At 38.8% G+C, this 19,200-nt stretch overlaps 1 protein-coding gene across 1 annotated transcript in view; it reads left to right on the top strand.

The window, feature by feature from the left end:
- Nucleotides 1-18,327, top strand: part of TOX (thymocyte selection associated high mobility group box) — a 216,406-nt gene extending 198,079 nt beyond the window's left edge. The window contains exons 7-9 of the mRNA XM_065629639.1: nucleotides 9,043-9,429; nucleotides 15,723-15,874; nucleotides 18,259-18,327. Of these exons, the coding sequence (XP_065485711.1) occupies nucleotides 9,043-9,429; nucleotides 15,723-15,874; nucleotides 18,259-18,295 (576 nt within the window). The 3' untranslated portion in view covers nucleotides 18,296-18,327. The remainder of the gene's footprint in view (nucleotides 1-9,042; nucleotides 9,430-15,722; nucleotides 15,875-18,258) is intronic.
- The last annotated feature ends 873 nt before the right edge of the window (nucleotides 18,328-19,200 follow it).

The raw sequence follows: 19,200 nt of genomic DNA, 5'->3' as shown, positions 1-19,200 counted from the left end.
AAAGCATTATATCTTCTGCTATGCAGATTGCCATATTGCTTATAGTACTGACTAAGCCTTTGCATTGTAAACAAGTGTCTTTATATTTGCCCTTAGTTGCAACTTTTAGTACTATTCAGGTCCAGAAATGCAGTCTCTGGTATCTGGTAATTTGTACAGCATTACATAAAATGCTGTGAATTGCAATTTTACTTTTTCATAAAACAAGCACTTTTTCTAGCTTAACCAGCTTTTTTTCTGGCTGACATTAGAGTTTTTGCTGCATCTTTTAAATATATCTATTTAATATAGATATATATGGGTAAATGTTAAATACTTTCATATATTCTGTATGTGCATCTATCTATATGTATATAATAATATATGCATGTTAGGTATTTAACATGCCTAATATATATGTGCATGTAAGTAGTACATATATGTATGTTAACTATAACAATACAAGTTTAACTGTTTGAATAGTGAAAGGAAAAAGTAAAAGGAAATTTCTCTTCTGTATTTTGTTCTCTTCAGCTAAATGAATCTTTAATTCTCTCTGTGTAGTGGTGCAACTTCAGGTTTCATGCAGACATATTTTAGCAGCTATGGCTAAAGCTAAAACCTCTCAGCGAGGAAAATATTATTCAAATTCAAAATACTCAAGCATATTTCAAAACTATAATGTTGTATCTAAGTCAAAGTGGTGTCCTCGCTTGACATTGCAACAAACACATTGGATATTTTTCAGTTTTGTGGACGGTGCAAATCCCTTGGACATGTGAAATTGCTTCTTGAAGTGTATAGTAGATGTAGCTTTCCTAGACTACCACCTTGCAATTACATTTCATTAACAAAATAAGGTCATATCTAGTAAGACTGGCATTGCCTTAATGTCATTAGCACAGCAATTTGTAACCAGACAGTTTCCAGGCACCCAAAATATTTGTGTTCGTGTGCAGCATTGCCTATATTGTAAAACAAGTGAACGGCCTAAGGAATTCAAATCTCTTAAGACTGCAGCAAATACACATGCAAAATTTTGAGCTACTTGTAAAAAGCAAAATGGAGACTATGTTAAACAAAAAAAGCCAAACTCAAATGGTGAACTTGGTGTTAGTTTTCCATTTCGTATGTATATGTGGTGAGAGCACTTGCCTAACATAGAAAAAGGAAAAAAATATGTCAGCTCTCCCAGATCGTGCATCTCCTCACTCCTAAGTAAATGCAGATGTGCAGGTGTGCTCTCTCTCCAATTTGTTTTCTGTAGCTCTGTGAATCTCAAATTCTTTTCTGTGTAGTGGCCAAGTTTCAGATGTAAGTGAGCCCTGTATCCGAGCTCACTCCTCCCTTAAGTAAGCATCTGCTGGGGCTTAGGGCATTTCTTTTGGAAATAAAATTCTGAATGTGTCTTGACAGAGTAGACGACTGAACTGTCATGTCTCCTGGTCAGTGCTTTAATCAGTTGGCTGTTGTGTACAAGGAGAGCAGCTTCCCTTCTGCTGCTGGCAGAAAGGTACCTCATTTCCACTTTTTGAGACAACAGATTCCTATATTATATCTAGCCCCAGTCCATGCAGATGTTTTGGTGTATCATAAAACAGTTTAGGTTGTTCTTAGTGAAAGCATCATAGAAAGAATAAATAAAAAATACGGTTATGTTTGATGCATGATATTTTTTGTAGCTATTAAAATGCTACAAGGCATTTGGCAATATTTCCCTTAAAACAATTTAAAAAAAAAAAGTGACATGCACATACAGCATTTACTTTTTTCCATTAAACATTAGAATCCCTAGCTGGGAAAACTATTATGTAAGGCTTTTTCAGCAGGTATCTCATGCTTTGGTGATACCTCAGTCTTTTGTTCTTTCTGGAGTTATTATGGTATAGTCAGAAATTTTCAAGGAATCATAAACAAAATTGCCTATGTGTGTATGTGATGTATCAGAGTATCTGGTAAGTGAACATGTATATGTATATAAAACTATTTTCTAATGTGATAATGACGAATCAAATGGTCTTCTTGTCTCACAAAGAAGCCAACTCTCTACTGCAGCTGAAAATGTAGAATAAACTCTATTGAAGTTAATGCCATTAATTCAATTTGAGGCTAAATCATGTGAAGCTTTACATTCAGCAGGGCAAAAACCGAGAGATGCTCTCACATAATTTCTGCCAAAAATGGCGGAAATGTCTTAAGCTTAAAAGGAGCCAGATTTTGATCTGGAGAGGAACTGTGTTTGTTTCCAAAGTGAGTTAATAAAACTAGATTTCACTATTAGCCTTGTGCTTCCATTTGGGGAAATAAAACACTTGTATCAAATTAAAGTTGCATATCCTTTATCACATGTACCCAGGTTACATTCATAAAACATCCATTTTTACTTACATACCCTGAATGAATCCATGACAATCCCCTGTAGATGATGACAAAATGTATATTTAGATTTGAAGATGTTCTTCTGAGCCACCTCAGCTAATTATAGATGACAACCCATGGCTTACTCCTTTGTTCTGAAACTTCAAGAATGTGTCAAAAAGCTTTCTGAACTCTCCGAAGTCCCAGATGTTGTTATTGCAATAGGTGACTGGAATTAACAAAATACGAAGCGTCATTTGCTAAGAGCCTCTTGTGCCTTAGCTAGAAAGGCAGCTGTACTGCAAATATGTATATGAGTTCTCTCTCTACCAGAGTGAATAGAGTTAAGTCAAAGGAATCTCTAAGGGAGTTAAAGAGCTAAGCAGGAAAGAGAAAACACTGGTGGAGAGAAGTGATTCTCTCCTAAACATCTTCACAGGAGTATTAATAAAATTGCTGAGCCCATGTCGTCTAGAAGAAGGGATTCTTCTCAAGGTCAGACTTGGGGTTGGAAGTGACCTAAAATGTCAAAAACGTTAAAGATGGACAGGATTATGTGAACACGGAAAAGCTGAGAGAAGGAATAAACAATTCAAGATGTTCCTTCCACCAAAGAGACAGCAAAGACAGCAGATGCAAACTTAAGCTTAGGTAAGCTTTGTAGGAGCTGCATAAACATTCGGCCAATTTCCTTCTCTCTCCCTCTTTAATGTCACAGTATTGAAGATAACTCATTTAAAGCTGAGTCAGGCCTGCCTGAGTTTGATCACAGCTTGCACAGCCTGCACCCTCCTGGTACCAGCTTACATCATCACTGGTGTTACCTAAATGTAACCTTCATTCTGGTCATAGAGTCCCAAAATTGCTGAATTCCTCATCATGGCTCAAGGAAGGACACCAGTTCCTAGATGTGTGCATGGCACTGCCATGAAACGGGACAGTGTGGCAACTATGTAGGTTTCTGACACATATCCATGTAAAACCCAAATTGAGTTAAACTCTTTCCTAGGCCTTGAAATACTCACATAGTACATGTTCTTTGTCTGTGTGCAGAGAATGCCAAACCTCTGTTTCTCATTTAAAGAGAAGCACCTGTTTCTCATTTAAAATAAAACTATGTTACACCATTTTGGCTATGTAAAAAAAATCTTCTGAGCTTGGAATAGGTTACATTTAGCCATAAGTAAAGCTGTTTTCATTGACAGAAAGTTTATGCTGGCCATAAGGCATATGTCTTTGCCCTTGAGAAGGTGCCTCAGCATGTATTTAAAGGACAGATAGGCATCCAATATTACCAAGAACATTTACTGAATATTCTGAATGTACTTACTGAGCATTTTACTATAAAGGAGAGCTTAGTTGCCGATGTTTTTTGATAATGTCTCCTCTGTAAATGACTGAAATTATATTGCTCCCGCTGAAAGGCTGTGATCATTATCTAATTTTGTGAAATCAATAGAATAAGAAAAATGTAACTTTTTTTCACTGTAAGTAGAGCCACCATGGTTTCTTTGAGACAACACTGATTTTTTTATTTTATATTGCAAATAGCAATATTAGTTGAGCACCGATTATTAGCATGAGATTATTGCAAAAATATGTACTTAATTCCCATTTATAATGGTATAATATGCTATAGTAGATCAGAATGCTGAACATAAAACATGTATACAGTATGTAAAATGAAGTTGTTCGTATACATAGTTGTGTATACGCATCTATATGTTCCTACTTGCTGGAAATGTTTCTAACAATAACTGCATTAACATATCATGAAAGCGAAATGAAGTAAGTATCAGCACTTGTAGTTTCTAGGTGTGCTTCTGGAGAAACACAGGTCAAAATTAGTGCTCATCAATTGGGAGTGATTCTCAGCCTCTCTTAGCCAGGTCCTACCTGGTTTTCATGGAAACAAAATAGACATCCAGATGTTAATACCAAAGTAACAGTGTTGGGCTCTGATCCAAACTCCATTTACATTAACAGAAGACTTTCCATTGAATTCAGTAGTCTAAGGATCAGGCTCTTAGAGTGCTGCTTTGTTAAAACATGTCCTTGCTTTACTTTCGATCACATGGATGTTGTTCATGTTCCAATAGAAGTGGTGTTAGAAGAGCCAGCGGTAGCTAGAAGGCAACCACAAGTTAGAAAGAGAATCAAAACCCATGTGCAGGGGTTCAACCGCTGTTTGGTTACCCCAATATACAGGTGATGGCTTAAAGTGCAACTATAGAGTTGTCAAAGTAGAAGTAAAATGATATCCCAAAGGAAGCCACAGAGATGCCAGGCTGGCATCACCAAGCTATTGCAGTTTTCTCTGACGCCACTTAGGTTGAGCAGGATGTCTGTACCAAAAATTATTTCTCAGCTGTAGGAGTGGAGTAGATGTTTCGGGGTGACGGAAATCCCAGTGTCACTTTCCTGTAGGAACTGACATCCCACCCTGTGCCTGAGTTCAGTCCATGATAAGAATGACCAGTAGTCCCAGGGCAGTTCTCCTTAGGAAAGAATAGCATAACTGGATGAGCGATGCTTAACCCCTTAACCTAATCTAATTATTGCATTTGGCAAATAAGCACAAGAAATTTTGACACGTAGTAGTGGAGTAGAAGGTGCATGGGAAAATTTGCTTTGCTTTAGAATTGGAAGGACAAGCATGAGTTTGGTGTAAAGTGGGAAGAACTTGATTCAGCCCTTCCCATCCCAAACTTTGTGCAAAATGATCAGCTCTCATCAGTTTCTCTGAAGAACATCACTCATCTGTATCATCACACATTTCCTTGAAAGTATGATACAAGTAGAATAATTTTGTGGACTTCAGATCATGCACCAAACCTTTCCATAAGCTGAACTTGTCAGTACTTTTAATTAATCCATTTATATTCATTATCATAAAAGTTACAGTAGCATTTATTTGGTTTCCTTCCTTTCCCTATTTGTGTTCTAGTTTCATTCTCTGTCTTTCGGGCTTTCAAAATGTTCTTCTCTCTTTTTCTTCGTGCTTCAGTAAAACAATAGACCACTGTAGAATAAAAAAATGTGGTTGTGTGTTGTGTCTGAAGGGCAGTCATACTTTTTCTGTAGCATTCCATTGTCTTGGCCTACCTGCCTTGTCTTCACCTTCTAATCTGGTTGGCTTTGGTGGGTTTGTTTGTTTGTTTGTTTTAGTTTAGGCAACAGTATTAGATGTTGGTGTGAGGTGGAGAGGTAGGTCCATAAGAAACTCTACTCCTAACTTATGAAGAACTCGAAAGATTTAGAGTAAGGCTTTGAGCTGAGCTCAAGAACAAGTAGAAGCCATTCAAAGAGCATAAAGAGATATCAAGAAAAGCTAGTTTGTGGTCCTGGAGTCCATTAACTAATGTATGTGTACAATACCAAGTCCTACCATTAACTAATTATAATATTTTGTCACCCTCTAGTGGTGGGTCTACAATACCATTCCACAGTTCTGATAGTAATGATAAATTATTTTCTCATTGCATGTGTAGTAGAAGACCTTATCATATGTAGGAGAAACTAAGCTTCAGCGTTTGATGGTGTGTGTGTACGGATATGTAATTTTGGTCTCCACTGTATATCTGTGAATGAATTGTATCCTACAACAATGCCACAAAATAGAGGTGTAAATTGTCCTTGTAGCCTTTGGGCAGATTCATTAACTAAAGAAGTTTTGTTTTGTTTTGTTTCTAAAATTATTCCTGTACTCTTCTCCTCGGATAAGGCAAGAACAAATTGAGTGAATTCCAACCTGCAAGGTTAGGGAATATGACTCTGCACTTGAAGCCCATATCGGCTAATTGAATCCTTTCTTTCTCAATTCCCAGTCTCACCCATAACGAAAGTCCTTGTCTAAGATTGTCTGATGCTGTACTGGACAAGTGCAATGCCCACTCAAATCTGTGAAAGCAATAATTGTGCCTGAAATAGCGTGACCTATGCATCACATACACCTCTTGGTTTATTTGACAGTAAAACGACATAACAAAGCCAAAATATTTGACATCACCCATTCCATTAGCTTCAACAATACTTAGAAAACCTGTGTTTCTGACCCAGCCTTAGAAAAAACTGAAAGTGCAGTATGCTGGAGCATTTAATGTGTTCATTTATCAAGATTCGCAGTAACTGATAATATTGATGTGTTTTATGCTAACATTGGACAATTTGGTTTCAGATCACATATGATTTAAATCATTCTAAGTAACAGCAAATACTTGATTTGAAACTGAAGTGTGGTTTTCACTGGATCAGGAGGTAGTGCGACATATAGAAAGCTGATTGATAACTTGAGACAGCTGGAACAGTCCCTTTTGATCACTTTGCAGATGTTCTTCTCAGAAGTAAAGCGAGTGTTATTCATCTCTGGCCAGAGACTGTACAATTCCTCTTAACATAATTTGGTATTTCAAGTATTAAATGATCCTAAGTATCTGATATCTGTGTAATTTTATCAGTATGAACCATGCATTTGCCACTTATGTGTGAACTCAGAATTACCCAATAATTAAATAGCTTCGCTATATCTTTGTTAAAAAGGTGTATGGCGGCATCTTTGTAGTCACAAATTAAATACAAGTATGTATCAGCGTGCCACTAATAGTGCTGCAAAGGCTTTTTGATACCTCCTCACGAGGAGGAACTGTTTAACCAATTTGCCCTTAGACACTTCAGGAGCGATTATCCCTGCTCGGTCCAGATAGAGCCTGCCAGCTACAGCATGGAAAGGCAAGGTGTTTGCGTGAGGGGATGTAAAACTTGAAGTTTCTGAAGAAAGAACACAGCATACATCTCCTGTAAAAGTGCAAAGAGCCCAGCACACTCAAGAGGAGGGTCCGGACCATGCTGCTAACTAGCAAATTTTCTTCTGAATCTCTGAGATTTCGACAAACTTGGCTGTCTATGCTACCACACTCACGAGAGTGCCCTAAAAATGCAACTGGGAAGAGATGGAGAAAATATTTCTCATGTTGTCATGAACATTAGTTCAGCGTTTTAAAAATAATATCAAAAACCTGTTAGATATGGCACCTACTTTCAGATTTTATAATTTACTGTCTGTGGGTTTTTTGTGACTGTATCTGAGTCCTGCAAACATGTACATAATACACATTGCACACGTGTACATCCACATGCGAGCAGAGCCAAGCAGATCCACAGAGACAGAGATTTGCATTCATTTTATCCTATTCATTTTATCCTATTCATTTAATTTTCCTTAGTTTACTGGAGAAAACAAGGGGTTTTGCTAATGGAACTGCAGTTATACTTAGCAAAAATGAAGTTATCTTTCTCATCTTTATCATCGCATATAATGAAGTAATTTCAGTAACGTGCGTGTCAGCGGATTGTTGGCGATGGTGCATCCTTCAGAGAGAATACAAATAGATTTTACTGACCCTGGAGTGCTGAGAGTAACACGAAACTTACTCTGACTTGTAAACTGAGCAAACATGACATGGAGGTCACAGAATAAGGGCATATATGCATCTTTCAGCCCTTGTTTTGACAAAGTGACTTCTTTCTCCAGAGGGACATTTCTGCCATTTTTTTCCAGCATGTTTCACCTTTCACTGGCTATAAATCTCAATGTGACTTAACTGCAAATTATGATGCACACCTATACGCTCATGGGAGTTAATTCTTAATTTTTTTTCATCATTTATTTGAGCACATAGAGTTAGCACTTAGAAGATCTAAGAAAATAAACTCACAATTGAGTTTAAATCAAATGTAAAAAGTTAAAATATTAGAACAGAGTATTATTAAAATTCACGTTCATTAATGGATTTTTTGTATTACTAGCAGCTTTAAGAAATCAGGGTAGACCATAACATTTTTGAAAATATGTGCATTTTCTAATATTCTATGCAGTATTCTCCCAGCTTTAGTTAGATAGTTTCACTGTGTCTGATGTAGTCTAACATTTATACAGACATCAGTTTTAAGCAGAATTTTCAGAATTTATGAACTGGATTAACAATGGAAGTGAAATTGTTCAGAATATTGTTATTTTTCTACATGCATGGCTCATGCAACATATTTGGTACAGGTGCGGATAGCATCCCAGCGTGGAACACTTCAAAATAAAGGTATTGGCAGAGCAACTAGCATATTTATTCAATGCAGCAGAACAACTGTGGATGGGGCTTAGCCTCTTCACCATGTTAGCTAACTGATGCAGCTCTATTAGCTTCTGTCAACATCTATGGTAAAGGGCATTGAAATTCTTATCCCTGTTTTGCAGATGGGAAAATGAGGCATGGAGCAGGGAAATGACATATTAAAGATCATTGCAGACTTCTGCTGGTACCCACCCTCCTGAATCTGTTTTCAACTAACCCATCAAATTTTATGACAATAGTAATGGCTGCTAATGTGAACAACTGTGATAGGCTTGGTTGTCTTTGTCATGTAGATTATTAGGTCAGTGATGCCAGTTCCAAGTTTGGGAAAAGCAAAATATCAGGCTAGACCAGGAAGCAGAGTGGCTAAATTATTTTTTTTACAATGCTGAAGAGAAATGTGTAAAGTAAAAGGAAATAATTCTTTTTCTAGTGTAATAACCAAGCTCTGTGTCAAGGACAATTTGATGGTCTAGGCATGTATTTTCCCATGGTGACATTCTTAAAGAGGCTTCAGGAGGGGAGAACAGCAGTTTGTTGTAGCTTCTAAGTGTCGTCTGGTTTTTGTTTCTCTCAACAGAGCTACAGCGAACCCGTTGATGTTAAAGCCTCCCCACAACCTCAGATGATGAATTCAAAGCAGTCGGTGTTTCACGGGCCTGCCCAGGCTCACTCTGCACTGTACCTCAGTTCCCACTACCACCAACAACCAGGGATGAATCCTCACATCACTGCCATGCATGCCAACATCCCCAGGAACATAGCGCCCAAGCCCAACAACCAAATGCCCGTGACTGTTTCCATAGCAAACATGGCTGTGTCCCCACCACCGCCTCTTCAGATCAGCCCCCCTCTGCACCAGCATCTCAACATCCAGCAACACCAGCCGATTTCAATGCAGCAGCCCATTGGAAACCAGCTACCGATGCAGGTCCAGCCTGCTTTACATTCACCTACAATGCAACAAGTAAGTTTGAGCTTTTCAGTTGTCTGGGGAGCTAGGGGTTTTGAGAAAAAAAGTCGTACAGAAGTTTACATAGCAAGGGAGGTTCAGAGCGATGGATTAGCTTTGATTTTGCAGAGTTCCAAAACTGCAGAAGGGCTTAGTCTTTCAAAGGTGAGAAGAAATGAATGAGTACCTACATGATGGGGAATTAATTGGACCTGTTTGTGCTAGCAACGATTCTCATCACGTTCTTGTGAACACCAACCATGTCTCTCCCTCAAATTCGGGAGGTATCCTTTAAATAGAAGTGTGTCCGTGGATCCATCTGCAAATCTGGGAGTACCTTGAAATAGAAGTGAAATGTTAAGTCTTCAGGAGACACATTTTACAAACAAAAGGCAGACATATAGAAAAAGATACGATGGCAGCATGTGCCATTATCCTTGTGCTGCCTGTGATACGGAACAGTCAGAGGGAACATGAAGCAACACAGATTGTGTTAAACATGCTAGATGAAGTGAACACAAGTATGTTAGTTTATGCCGCATTCATAACTTCATTTTGCTAAATAGACATACTTTATTTTTACTGGAAATAGGTGGGCTATCGCCAGTATCCCAGTGTGGTGGCTTGCTTTTTTTTTCATTCCCGATATTTTGGACAGTTGATTCTGAATACATTTCCTAAGAGTTCTGACTGAATGCAGAACAGACATACTGTTGTGACTTTGGGGCCCAGGCCTGTGGAGGGTTACAGCAGATTAACTTTGTTGGTTTCATGAGAGAAAATTTCTTTTTGTGTTCGATGAGATCTGACTATCGATAATAAGATCTTGCTTTGCAAAATAGCATCTGAATGATTTTTTTTTTTTATGGAGTTGCAAGAATCTACAAAATTTGTATACACAAAACTTGTCAGTTCTGGTTGATAATACATAGTCATGAACTTGCTGCATGCTTTGAATATCTGTATAAATTCACCTTTCCTAACAAGGCATTTGCATTTGCTTTCCAAGCCAGAAACATTTTATCTGAAGATTGGTCTTTAGAGATGGGAATACCTAAACACAAAATATAGCTTCTATCTGAGAGAACAGTTTAACAGGAGAAGAAATTTTCCAAAGCAAGACAAAACCACCACCACCAACAACAAAAACACATACACAAAACAAACAAACAAACAAAAATAATTGAAAGCAATCTGGACTGATAAATTTAGTTGTTGAGAAGGTAAACCAAGGTGTGCTCAGTACGATCCTGATTTTTTCAGAGATTTTGATCTTAATCTCAGGAGTGATTTGGAGTAATCACACAAGAAGGAAAATTTTTAAAATGTTTACAACTTTTTCCTAGTCCAGTTTATTTTTCGTAATCAGACTCAACAGGCTTATGACCACACGAATGTGGAGTCTTTTGCTGCCGTGCATTCCTGAAGGTTTTCCTATTAGTTAGAAACCCAGTGTCCTGGTGTGAGTGTCCTGGGAGAGTCCATGTTCAATTCTCGGAAAAACTCAGGGGGAAACCTGGGCTTATGATGAAGATACCATGGTGAGATATTTCTGAGTTTCACTCAAGGTGGTATGTGGTTTTCCCTGCTACACTGCCAAATGCTACACTGCCAATCTTAACTACATTTCTCTTTAAGCACTGTGAAACATCTACAAGCCAGTTTATATTTCTTACGCTCCTACTTTTGTTTCAAAGTAATACAACTTTTGAGCTGTGGTGGTTTGACCCCAGCTGGCAACTAGGACCATGTAGCTGCTCGCTCCCTGTCCCCCCACACAAAGTGAGATGGGGAGAGAGTTGAAAGAGAAGGGAGAAACTTGTGGGTTGAAATACGAACAGTTTAATAAGACAGCAAAAGAAGAGGAGAAGAAGGAGGAGAAGAAGAAGAAGAAGAAGAGGAAGAAGAAGAAGAAGAAGAAGAAAGAAGAAGAAGAAGAAGGAGAAAGAAGAAGAAGAAGAAGAAGAAAAGTTTGATGATGCACAATGCATTTTCTCATGAACACCAGTCCTTTAGAGCCAGTCCCAGAAGAGCAGAGATCCGGACAAGAGTTTGCTCTCAAATGTGATCACACTGAACAGCCAGTCTCAGGAAAAAAAAAAAAAAAGGCAAAAGAGAGAGCTGGAAAAGCCATTTCCAGCTATATAGAAAGCATGACACTAATGGTAGGGTAGATCTCATTGGCCAGCCTGGGTGTCAATCTAGGTGCTGTGCTGTTTTGCTCCCTCCCATTTGCTATGTGCTCCCACAGGTGTAAAGTTCTCTACTCAAACAGACACTTGTGCATCTTTCTGAGCATCCCTCTCCAGCTTGTTGTACTGTGCTGCTTTCTGTGGAGAGTGATGAGACCAAGGATTGCCTCCCTCCCAAATATGCCCCGTCCTTGTTAAGGAGCCCTTTTAAGTAGCCCTACTGGAAGCATCTCCTTCCCTGTTTAAAATCTTTCACCCAAGATTGGGTGGGGTGGTGAGTCACTTTAAAATCTCTGTCCCACTTCAGTTCACAGGTAGAGCAAGCAAAACTAGATTCTTAATGTCTAGTAATAAATGGCTTCAAGTGTATGAATAACAAAGAAGCAGAAGATTAATGTATGTCACATTTTATTTTTTATTTTTTTAAAAATAACTCATTTCAGCCTACTTTTAGATATTCCTTTTCCTTTAGAAAATAAATGTATACAGCAAGATGATTGCATATCCTGCCCAAAATAATAGCCTCATCTTTTCTGGTATAAATATTATATACAGTAAACTCATGGACCTGCTGTATTTGTCCAGATTTCTTCCTCTTTTTTGTTAAGCTTTGCCTTCAAACGAGGTCAAGAGAAAAAAAAATCATTAATATCTGTCAACTTCCTTTATAACCTTAAGGAAAAATCTTTGTATGATATCACACAGACAGATTTTCAATTTCCTTGTGTAATAAACAGATGCTTTAGGATTTGGATGTAATTTAAAGGTTTAAAATATCACATTGAGATTGATGAATAAATCAGTTGTGAAGACAAAAACATTGATGCCTGTTGAAAATACCTCTCCAGACAGGCAGGAAATGAAATTAGTTCCCAGTAAAGTGTGGAGATGAGGATCACTGTTTAGTTGTGCTGCAGGCTTTTTAGGACTTGCTACAGTGGCACAACGAAACTGCTAGGGCTACAGAAATCTAATTAAAGAGCAAATGTCCCTCCTGACATCGAATTAATCTTTATCAAGTTCCCTATTTTTATTTCAATCTGGAACAAGAAAATGAAATTTAAAATTCTAGGCATGTTGCAAAACAGTTGGTGATTTTCTCTTGAGCATTACAATGCAAAAACATTCAGCATTGTTTAATTAGACCTCAAAGCACTCATTTTCAGAGCACTTTTTATTTCATCATTGTTTGTTAAGGGCTGGCGTAAATAATACACAAATATTTACTACAAGCCTGGTACAAGGCTGTCTCCCTCTGTTGTACAGATCTATATTTCCAGAGCTTTATCTGTTAATGAAAAAGCCAAAGTCATTTTTGTTTACATTTTGAACATCGCCATACTTTATCAGCTCTTCATATTGAGTTCAGGTTTATTAAATTACTTTTGCCTTAAGAAGCATGCTTTCCAACACCCACGTTGCTGGTATTCCAGTAGCCCTCAGCCCCAGCGGGATCTCTGAGCTGTGGCAGCTCAGCTGCTTCTGGAGCTGGAGCCTGTCTCAGATACCTCTGCACCATGTTAAAATTTATCACGTGAGCATGTCCTAAAACCCAGGCCCCCATCCCAGGCAGTTATAAACTAAACAGACTTGCCAGGTGCAAGATGAAAGTGTCGTTACCCCTTATTTTGCAGATAGGAGAATTAAGTTCAGATCTGTGGTCCCAATCTTAACATGAGAGGTACCAACTCAGTCCAAGCACAAAAGCATGCGTGCTTCCCTGGAAGAGAGCCTAAGCAATTTGGCTGTGATCACACAGAAAGCCTGGGACAATTTAAGTCCCCACCCAGTTCCAAGCCGGCATTTAAACCACAGAACCATCCTCCTGTATCTCAGCTATTTATTTGTCCTAAATCCAGAAGAAATGGAAAGGATATTGCACTGATGGTCTCTTCCTCTGACTTGGAGGAACTGTCTCTTCTTGCTGCATGAGTATTTGAGTCTCTGTGCCTGCTCACTTGTGTGCTTCGCTTCAGCACTGCTGGAGGTACTGGCCCCATGCAGTGTTTTTCTTGTATATATGATTGTTTCATGAAGACTGATAAGAGAGAGCTCAGGGGCTTTGCTATGAAAGGTGAGCCTGTGTGCCTGAGGGTAGAATGTGTTTCTGTGGTTAGTTTCCTCTTGCAGCTAAATTATAAAGTCCCTTATGGGTGATGTTTTGTATAAAAATGAAGGCAGTCATATTCAAAACCAATTTTTCTGCTTTCTAATTACACAAAACTCCAATTAAAGTCATTGGGAAGTCTGCTCGATTACGGTTTCCTTTGGATTCGTTGCAGACATGGGGGTTGTTTATGCAGCCTGATGTGCAGGTTTAGAGCCTGGTGAAAAGGCTGTGTACAGAGCATGGGGTTTACAGTCACCATGGGTGGGTTTTGTTTTACCTTATTAGCAGAGTGGTATGTGTTATGTGACAGCTAGATGCTGAATTCAGCTCATGAACTTGCCTGCTGCTAATGGACTGTTTCTTGGAGTCATTGGGGACAGAGTGAGGCTTTAGAGAGCATTTTAAGGTACTGAGGTGTGACTTAGGATATTCTCCACATGGAACAGTTTATGGAAGAAGGTTACGCTCGTTTACGGCCTGGGTGAAAATCCGTGGTCAGGATGAGCGGAGTGAGGTGACGGTGTATATGAGAGGCACGAGGGGGCAGAACACTGGCAGGACCTCCAGTGGGGAGCTGGAGTATGAGGCACCAAGAAAGAGGGATGTGAAGACTGAAGTGGTATGTTGTATTTGAAGGAAGCTCATTTCTGGGGACGGAGGCGGCCAGGCAGAAACTGAGAATACTCATTTAACTTGATTAAAGGTAGCGTGGCTGAGTTGTTAAACCTGCAAGGGAAAAAAAAAATCAAAAAAAACCCCAAACCAAACAACAACAACAAAAAACACAAACCACAAACACACACACACAAAAACAACAACAAAAAACCAACCAACCAAACAAACAAAACCAAAAGCAACAACAACAAAAACCACCACCACCAACAAAAACCCCACATCTCAAAATTCCTGTCTTAATGAAGGCTGTGTATATGAAGCAATCACACATAATCCAGCAGAATCTAAAACTAAAAGCTATGAGCTCTAATCCTTTCTATTCTGTATGTGGACTTTGGCCAGAAGTGGATTTTCAAACTAGATGTTTTGGTTCAGTTAACTTAAGTGAAAATTGTGTGCTCTTGCCCCAGGAAGGAGTTTGGTCCAGTTTTTTTTCAGCAAATACAAATTGCTTTTGTACAGCATTCCCATACTTTCACCCAATGTAGTTCTTCTAACTTTACAGGAACATCATGTACATTTATACAGGGTAAACCAGATACACTAGCCTCGAAATTTCAATTGTTCTCCATGTTTTGAAACACAGCATTTAAACACCCTTGTATATCAAAAGAGCTAAAAATTATTATGACTTTTCATACGACAGATGTTTCAGGAAGCAGGTTAGATGTCTCTTTGTAACTTCCACTTTTTTTCCTTGTCTTCTTGTTTTCAAAAAGCAAGTTATTCTGTGCTACTTTCACTACATTAGTCCATCAACTGTTAAAAAGCTTTGGTTGAATTTCTGTGTAGTTGAGAGAGAAGTACAAATAAAAGCAGCAGCAGATGGTCCCTTTGTGACTGAATAAAGAAAAAGGGTTTTGAGAACAATATGTGAATAGGTGTAGTCTAATAAAACAGTCAGCCACCTGCTGCCTACATCCTTCAAAAAGATTTTGTTGCATATTCTGGGAATTAACGACTTGTGTATGTCCTTACGTTTAATCTAAATGGAAGCTCTAAGGAGCAAACAGACCTTTTTGCTCCAGTGTTGATTGAGTTGTTCTCTTAGTTTTGAATTGTTTCTGCTCTCTCCCTTTTAGTTCCATCCTGTGACTGCGTAATAGCTGACGACATTTTGGCAATGTTTCATTTCTCAAATCAAAGAAAGATTTTAAAACTTAGAAAGCATCTACACATTTTTTTTTCCCATTTTAAGTTTCATAATCTAAAATACAGCTGGAAAATAAGTGTTCTACCATTTTATAGTACACACCATTTGGATTTTTTTAAATGCACACAACCTATTGCTTGGTTTCTGTACACAGTAATGTACTTGCTTTCTCCTCTAGGGATTCACTCTTCAGCCTGATTATCAGAATATCATCAATCCAACATCAACAGCTGCACAAGTTGTTACCCAAGCAATGGAGTATGTTCGTTCAGGGTGCAGAAATCCTCCAGCACAGACTGTGGACTGGAATAATGACTACTGCAGTAATGGGTAAGCAGCCAGTGCATGCCACCTTGTGTTGAGCAACATTCATGACACAAGCATCTGATAGAATTTGGAAATAGCATTGTTGCCTGTTTCCCTACAGTATTTCAGAAGTGCATCTGCGATGGCACTGTATTTATTCAGCAGTTAGACTGTTGTTGGAGAACAAGTTTTCAATGCATACATTTATTAGACATTGTTGTCACCTTATCACAGCACAAACACTTTGATCTTAGAGAACTTCAGTTCTGTAGAAAATCAGAAATGAAATCTTAGGGAGAGGGTGTAGGAAAGAAGCGTTAAGATCACTGCCTTCTACTTGAGAAGCAAATGCCGTGAACTACGGGTATTTCAAAAAGATGGACCCAATTTGAAATTTGCTTCAATTTGAAATTGAGTCTATCTTTTTGAAACGCACTGTATTTTCTCCAAGTGTTCTATCGCTTAGGAGAGCTTGCCAGTGAAAACAACTATTTTGGGTCATGAAAACCCACATTGGTGAGATGCAGGGGTGATGCGTGGGATGCAAGATATTTGAAAGAGAATGGCATGAAAATCACGTGACTGTAACACCATAATTGTAGGAGCTCTATGCCCCTACCGTAAGGTTAGTAGCCCCTTCAAAATCTCAAGTCCTCTACAGCGTGGTTTTTGTGAAGCCATGTTACAGTCCCAGCAACTCTCTGGAAACATCTAAGACTCTGAACAGAAGGTATCTTTTCAGTTTTAAACTGTAGATGTTGTGCCTTGTAAAGATGCCTCCCCTTGAACTTGACATGAATTTCCAATGCAAAGGCAGATACGAGCTCTTGGTTGCTACCAAAGTGTCAAATCCAGCCCAGAAAAATGATCACAAAGTAGAACTAAAGACCAGTTTCACCCATTACATTTACCGAAACTGAGAATTTCACTTACATTATAGTTTTAAAGTGTTTCTGGATCTCCAACTCGAACTGAACAAAGATCTTTTTCTGGTCACTGGTTCAGGATAACACCTTGACTGGAACCTGTGAACACTGAGTCAGACTTTAACTAGTCTGCACAGCAGCATCACTTTCCCTCATACCTATTACCATTGCCCTATGACTTGCCCACTTGTTCAGCAGAAGGGTCTCACTTCTATGCTGTACCACCATGATGTCTTGCTCTGCATTGCAGGCCCTTGTAGGAGCCGACCCAGCACACAGACTTTCATATGCACTTAAACTGAGCTCTGAATAGACTGTCCTCTGTCAAACAGTCCATAGCCACCTGTAGCTTTAACTCCTGGTCTCTTCTGGAAAAAGCAATGTGCCATCATTGCCAGCAGTGCCCTCTCTGTGCCCACCGGGTATAACTTTTCACCAGCAGAAGCTTCTTCTGAGCAGACCCTGTGTATACCCTGTGTAGATATGCCGTTATGAATCTCTGTGCATGGATTTGACCTATTTCTGCCATAGCATTGGCACAAATTACTAGTGCAGCGTAGCTCAATCTGTCCTTCTCCCAGATTCCAAACCAAGTAAACTGTAAAGCTGTGGAACAACAAAACTGGTGCCTGGGTTTTGGCAAGGAAGCAGAAGATTGAGAGTAAAGCCTCTCTCCCAGAAAATCTCTGCAGTGTGAACCAAGCCCCATAAGTGTTGCCGCTTCTGCTTTAAATGATATATTTTTTTCTGACTTGTACAGAGTGTTCCAAATTAGAAAATGGTAAATGACTCCTTTTTACTCTGAGCTGGTATGCTTCAGCTGAAGCTAAAACCCAGCAATAACTGAATGTAAAAGTGTGCTAGACACAGTGCATTGGTGGAAAATCTCCTGTAGAGCCTGGTCTCCAGTAGAGTTGGTCAAGTTGGCTTTGCCAGTGGCATCTGGTGTTCCCTTGCACACACTTCCCTGAACCTGCCAACCCAACGTGTTTTGGCTATGTCTGTGCTAGCAAATGAGATAGCCCAGAGGTATCAGTGGCTGCCACCCATGTTCATGTAACTGAGCTCTCCTGCCCTCTAGGGACAGCGGCCACATCAATAATGGGTGTTTATGGGATATTGTTCTGAGACCTGTGCCAAACCCTCAGCTGTACTTAGGCGGTTTGCGAGAGAGGGATAGTCAGTGCTACCAACCCAGTAGTGCAGGTGATCCCAAACCAGGGCTTCAACCCTTGTCCCTGTCCTGTTTAGTTTAGAGCCAGGTGTGGTCTCCAGGTTGCTACATACCACCATGGGTTTTTCTCATTATTACCATGGTAATGCAGTCGTGCTTCAGTGATATGCTTGGAATTGATGACATGCAGCAGGGTTGAGGGTGGGTTGTTTTGGGGTTTTTTGGTTTTGTTTTTTTTTTTGAAGAACAGGACTAAAAAATTGTCAAATTTTTAAAAAATCACATTTGTTCTTTTTCTCTTTGAATAGGGGCATGCAGAGGGACAAAGCACTCTACCTTACCTGAAAATCTGAAGCACCTCTCCTTTCCACTGTGGAATGCAGGGAAGTCTTTTCATCATGGATTGCTTTATGCAGTCAAGGCAGTTCTGCATTTTATTAGGAAATACAAGTTGCTAAGCACTTAGGACTATTTGAGCTTGTGGGTCAGCCACTCTGGAAAAAAATAGTCTTGCTTCTTTCTTTTTCTTTTTTTCCCCCCCCCATTTTTCTCTTTCTTTCTCCTTTCTACTCCCACCCTGAGATCCTATAACGGACATTGCTTTTTTTCTTCCCTGAAGGAAACTTGGACCATTCAGATTTTATGTTGGTTTTTGCTGTGAAGTGCTGCGATAGTAACTGCCTTAGCAACTGTAGATGTCTCGGATAAAAGTCCTGGATTTTCCATTGGTTTTTCATAATGGGTGTTTATATGAAACTACTAAAGACTTTTTAAATGGCTTGATGTAGCAGTCATAGCAAGTTTGTAAATAGCATCTATGTTACACTCTCCTAGAGTATAAAATGTGAATGTTTTTGTAGCTAATTGTAATTGAAACTGGCTCATTCCAGTTTATTGATTTCACAATAAGGGTTAAATTGGCAAACATTCATATTTTTACTTCCTTTTAAACAACTGACTAATAGTTCTATATTTTCAAAGTATTTGGAGGAAAAAAGTAAAATATTCCCAAATGATATTAATTGAAAATATTGGCTTCGTCTCATGAAATAAACACGAAAAACTAGGAAAAAAATTACTGTTGATAAAGAGCAAACACATTTATTTTGTACTGCCTAAAAATGCTTCTTTTTTTAAAAGAAAAACACTTTACGTGTACTGATTAGTAAACATCATTTAAGTCTTTTTATGTATAAAACTGCGAAATGCTTACCTGATATTTTATTAGATGCAGAAACAGATTGGAGACA

This window comes from Caloenas nicobarica, chromosome 2, assembly GCF_036013445.1.
Source record: "Caloenas nicobarica isolate bCalNic1 chromosome 2, bCalNic1.hap1, whole genome shotgun sequence".
Lineage (NCBI taxonomy): Eukaryota > Metazoa > Chordata > Aves > Columbiformes > Columbidae > Caloenas > Caloenas nicobarica.
The sequence above is the reverse complement of the archived record's forward strand: the minus strand, read 5'-3'. Positions and strand labels throughout refer to the sequence as shown.